This window comes from Gymnoscopelus microlampas (genome assembly GCF_963454915.1).
Source record: "Gymnoscopelus microlampas genome assembly, chromosome: 16".
Lineage (NCBI taxonomy): Eukaryota > Metazoa > Chordata > Actinopteri > Myctophiformes > Myctophidae > Gymnoscopelus > Gymnoscopelus microlampas.
Genome location: NC_139953.1, coordinates 23,327,984 through 23,333,983, shown reverse-complemented (window position 1 = coordinate 23,333,983; position 6,000 = coordinate 23,327,984). Strand labels below are relative to the sequence as shown.

General features: G+C 41.0%; 1 protein-coding gene across 7 annotated transcripts in view; it reads right to left on the bottom strand.

Annotated features, from left to right (window-relative positions):
- otofa (otoferlin a) overlaps positions 1–6,000 on the bottom strand; it is a 102,352-nt gene that overhangs the window by 75,598 nt on the left and 20,754 nt on the right. For all 7 annotated transcript variants that reach the window (XM_084083350.1, XM_084083351.1, XM_084083353.1 and 4 more), the window contains exon 3: positions 3,528–3,616. In XM_084083350.1, coding sequence (XP_083939476.1) covers positions 3,528–3,616 — 89 coding nt within the window. The remainder of the gene's footprint in view (positions 1–3,527; positions 3,617–6,000) is intronic.

The following is a 6,000-nucleotide window of genomic DNA, read 5'->3' as shown; positions in this document are numbered from 1 at the left end:
AGAGTGCCTCACGATCGCAAGGTTTCCGGTTCAAGCCTCACTTGATGCAGACTCATTTAAGTTGAATTGCAAAAAACATGACTCAATCTATTCCGTTTCCATGGCTCTCTCTCTCTCTTCAATCTATTCCGTTTCTATCTTCAATCTATTCCGTTTCCATGTCTCTCTCTCTGTCTCTTCAATCTATTCCGTTTCTATCTTCAATCTATTCCGTTTCCATGTGTCTGTCTCTCTCTCTCTTTCTCTCTCTCTCTCTCTCTCTCTCTCTCTCTCTCTCTCTCTCTCTCTCTCTCTCTCCTCTCTCTCTCTCTCTCTCTCTCTCTCTCTCTCTCTCTCTCTCTCTCTCTCTCTCTCTCTCTCTCTCTCTCTCTCTCTCTCTCTCTCTCTCTCTCTCTCTCTCTCTCTCTCTCTCTCTCTCTCTCTCTCTCTCTCTCTCTCTCTCTCTCTCTCTCTCTCTCTCTCTCTCTCTGAGGGCCGGCCATAGCTGAGTGGTTAGTGAGCCCGCCTAGGGAGCCAGAGGCTCTGGTTGACCCAGGTACGATTCCAGGCCAGGTCAGCAAATGTGTCGACGAAATGAAATTTGTCCTGAGCAAGACTCTTAACCCCTAATTGCTCACAGGCCCTCATTGGAAACAAGACCGCAAGGACTTTCATGAACTGACCTGTTAAAGGAATTATCATTTCTCTTTCTCTCTCCTGGCCCCGTATTATCGCTGCTTGCAGCTATATTGATGTATTTGTGTTTTTGGCATTGAACATATTAATACAATTTTAATTTCTGATTGTGATGATTATGCAAAATAATTGCGATTATCTCAATTGCGATTATGTAATAATTGTGACAGGCCTAACAGGGGCACCAATTGTGGCATAGCTTTGCTTTGTATCTCCATTGATTAGTCTGCTGGCCACAGCCAGATTACAAAATAATGAGCACATTTTGCAGACCAGGGATTTGCAATCACTTTCAGCAAGTGAGGGAATAGCATAATACAAATGTACAGTTTGAGTTTAATTGTTCTCACAGTGAAAATAAAAGCGCAAGTGATTGCTCTGCCAAAGCTCTTCCAGATGGGCAAGAAGTGCAACATTTAAGAGGAAACAAAGAAAAGAATGAATCATTAATAGTGGACAAGTTGTTAAACGTACTGTAGCTGCTCAGCCATGGTAGATGATATGGTAAAAACATGCTGGCTCTGAGCCACACACACCTCTCTGCAGCTCTGGAGACAAGGCACACAGCAGTGATGGCAATCACTACTGGCGTCATAGCATGGTTTGTAGGCATCACAACTCACGAAACAACTGCACAGCTACTCTCTCAGATGGTACAAACCTATTGATAAATATCACTGATCATCGTCAAGACCAAACCCGTGTCCATGTCCAGTCCAGACTCATTCAAGATTAAACATCAGCAACTAAATGATAGTATCCTAATACCCATCTGCATAACAACTATTTGGCCCAGGTCTGAAAGAATTCTAGCGTGTGTACTCGAGCTTCCCTATTCTGGGGGCGAACATTCGGCAAAAATAGCAGATCTGTAAGCTCACAACGCTGCACGTTCCTCTAAGCCGAGATATTTGGCGAGCACATATACTATTTGGTGAGCACACCAAGACATTTGGTGTAAAGGGAAAAAAGGAGTGGCCCCAGTGTACGTAGATGGGGGACTCTAGTCAACTACATAGGATTTAAGTGGTTAAGGACCAATCTGTAATGAGGACAAATGGTATATCTGGATCTCTTTAATGAAAAATGCTACCAGGACAGACAATGATGACATTAAGAGCTGATCTATATTACATACTTCCTCTCTTTGTCTCACTGTTTCCAAACACACGCACGCACGCACGCACGCACGCACGCACGCACGCACGCACGCACTCCACAGCCATGGTCATGATGTTGATGGCTGCGTAGGTGGTGTGTGTGTCCGGAATCTGGACACACCAATCGGTCAGTCAGTGAGTCAGTTATAATGCACCAGGCAGCTGCTACTGTCTGATTAGATTTACTTCAGAGAGGGCAGTTCCTGACTATGATCTGGAAACATCAGCCTCTGGGACCAGGGTGTCAAATATACACGAAGAACAAGAACATCAAGATGATGAAGACAAGAGCACAAAGAACAGGATGTAGAAGGATGAAGAGAAAGAAGAAGCAGACTTCAGTAGTCACTTGACAAAAAGTTACTTTATAGTGAATATAGTGAACATGGGATTCACTGAGAGTATGCAGGGATGTGCATTATATAATGCAATGGTTCGCAAACATTTTAATTTAAAGGACCCCTATTTGGTAGGCTATATGCTAGGCCACATGGACCCCCCATCGACTCTGAGAGTGTACAAATGGAACCAAATGGACACATAGGGGCGGAGGCACTCAGAGTTACAGATCTGTAAGGGTCCATTTGGTTCCTAATTTTTAATAATTATATCCTGGGACCCCCCTCAAGGACAGCTGGTGGCCCCCTAACCCATATTTTAGAACCACTACTATAATGTACAATAAACATGTTTCTTAAGTGTTATGACACTATCTAGAAGACAGGTGATCTGTAGTGAGTTATAAATGTAATCTACAGTAATCTAATATCTAGAGGTGGAGGTTATGCCTATAAGTATAACCGCCTATAAATCACTATAAGCTATAGCGTCATATTACTTCAAAAACATGTTTATAGTCCATTATGCTCATAGCGTTTAGAAACAGGGGCTTTATAGAAAGTGTTACTTTCAGATGCACTGCAAGCACCTAGAGTATAAAGCTTTATGCTTTACTCCAGGGCATTTCAGCAGTGGTGTTGGACACTATGAATGGAATGACTAACTAAGCATTTCAGATTTCAGACATATTTTCCTGAACGAGATCAAGACAATGCAATATTGCACACATAAGCAAATGTTTGCTTGAGCACGCGCGCGCGCACACACACACACACACACACACACACACACACACACACACACACACACACACACACACACACACACACACACACACACACACACACACACACACACACACACACACACACACACACACACACACACACACACACACACACACACACACACACACACACACACACGCCTGCGCGCATACAGCCATGATGTATCCCAAATTAGTGAAGCACATGCCATATTTGAGAGAAGCCCATTCAGATAATGGTTAGAAGTTTCGTTCAGAGCTAGATCGTTTGGGGGGGGGGAGACAGATGCTTCCATTACTGAGCCTCTAATTCTGTGTCAGTATCCACTCCCCCATGGAAAAGTTGCTTGTGGCCTGTCTTGCGTATTCACAGCCTATTGTCATTTCAATTGAGTTAGTTTACAGAACATGCTCTCAGGGACCAAGTGTTTCTACTCGGAAGCATATTTAGATGAATAACACACGCCACCTGTCAGTCCATGTTAGCAACAAGCGTGTGAGGGGAAAAAGGCCAAGATACTGAGACCGCCCCTGAGTTTGTACTAACAGTTGTGTTGTGAATGCAGATTTTTAGGACATTTTCTTACCTGTTGGTGAAGACTTTGCTGTAGTTGTACACTTGGATCTCCAGCATCTCGTTTCCATCCAGCTTGCTGGCAATCGGCCATCGGAATGTCTGAAAGCAAAGTTGATTTAGTTGAATCAGAGTCCAAATATGTTTTTGCATAAATGGAAAATTTGACTTGATGTTGGTGCAGAGAACAGCAACAAATATTACAAATATTTCACACAAAGAAATAACGTATATACAGTACATGTTTGGAGATTTTGGCCTACTGCCGAGTGAGGAAACACTGGGGGAATCACAATTCACCCTCACTATCGGTTCAAATAAAACTACTTATATATTATTGCCAATCAATTATTACTGTAGGTTTTATTTGTTGGTTGCAAATGTGTAATGGGGAATGCCTGAACATATTAATTGAAAGTCCAAGTATTGCAAAAAGAGGTGCAAAATAGCTTTGAATGTTTATTTACCCTTGATGCAGCTTCACTTTAATTAGCACAGATACAGCCTTAATTAGAAAGAGTGCAAATGAGATGTCAGGGGGTGCATCTTATCTAACTATGATAGTACATTTTGCCTTGAATCATGTCAACCACATATCCACTGAGCGTAAGTCTTCTTCTACAGTAATGAGCTATATGAAATTTGTTGGATACTCAACGGGACAATTAGCTTCAATTAAAACCTGGCTCAGCACCTCAGGTCTTTCCCTGGCCCGTCTCATTTGTACTCCTCCACATTGCAGTATAACATTGCTTTTGGGTAGAAAACTTGTATGTCCAAAACCGTTACAGGAAATGGAAAAAATAACCTGTGTTCCAATTGATTCCAATGTAGTTTTTATTTAGTCACAAGCTCTGGTTAATAACTGGTAAAACTTTTCATTGGTTAAATATTCATAAAAAACACAGACAGACTAACCACTTTCAACCTGAGGTCTCTATTTTGTGTATGTCATAGGTGAACATTTTCAAAGATTTTCAAAAATCATAAATAGCAGATCAGCAAGCTCACAACGGAGCACATCACGGCACGTTGTTAGCTTGCAGGTCGCTACTTTTGTGCAACATTGACATCCTATACAATGATAGAATAGGACATTGAAAAAGGAGATACAAGATTTCTGCCCGACAGTGATGATATCAATCAAACTACATGCTGTGGTTTATGCTAGCACATTATTACATTACAGTAGCTGTAACTTGTATGAGGTACAGCACTAAAGCATTAGGGGTTGTGTGCTCTAGCATTCTAGTGAATCAGGTTTAGAATCATGTCACAGTGGGCAATAAACATAAAGGATGATTGTACTGGTGGCAGCAGCGTTGCAGAGGCATGCTAAAGCCTGATTTATATTTCATTGTGCAACGGCTTGTGACCTTGTAGATCTGCTAGTTTTGGTGTGCAACACCAGTATAAATTAAGCAAAACAACTAGGAGATTCTCACATTACACAGAACAGTGATGCATGGGACCTCATATACTGTAGAATACCCCACCATTCTTCTTTCATTTTCCCGAGTAAGAAATGATTTATCACATAATGTACAAGCATGATGATACATTTAAAGTATACAATAAAGTATCTCACAACCCCCTTGAAATGATCTTGTGATTGCTTTGTGGCTCTCCACACAGTACAATCAGCAGGGTTCATTTAACACTAAAAAATGATTTGGATCCACTTTCTCTCATTCTTCACTGGCAATTTTCAAACAATTAGACAAGCAGTGAGAGGCTCCATATCGGTACTGCATATGTGTGTCCACTTAAAACTTGTTCTAATACTATAGCACAATTCTATCTTTATCATAACAATTTGGAGGACAATATACAACATCTGAAATCATTCTCCTGCTGCCTTGATAATCTGCCGAAAGGCTTATTTTTTTTTAAATACATTGCATGGCATGGCATCATAACACATTTTCAACACGTCTCTTCTCTGAGGTTGCTTCTCACAGGCTGTGAAAACTGCAGTCAAACCACTCTTAAAAATAATAGTCTAGTCTAGATTATTCTTTTGGCTTGATGTGTCTAAATTCTAGACACATGAATGTGTCTACATTCTAGACACATCACTAATGAATAATTATAGGCCCATATCAAACATCCCACTTTTAAATACAATCCTTGTAATAGCTGTCTTTCAACAACTGAACTACTGCATTAAACAACCGCTTTGATATGTTCCAGTCTTCTTCAATGACATCCACGTAAAACAGACAGACAGTGGCAGAATTTCAGTCTTACTTGAGCTCAGTGCTGCATTGAAAGTGTCATTGAATGCAGTGGGACTTTACCATAATTATGCAGACTACACACAAATTTACATAACCATATCACCAAGGGACTATGGTCAGTAGTAATTGTTTTTGGAGCCAAGGAAGAACGATTAAAAGTCAGAGCTCAGCTTCAATCGGTAATGTTTAAAACCACAATCCAAGCCATAAATCTTGGTGTAGTCATGGACTCAGACCTGAACATTA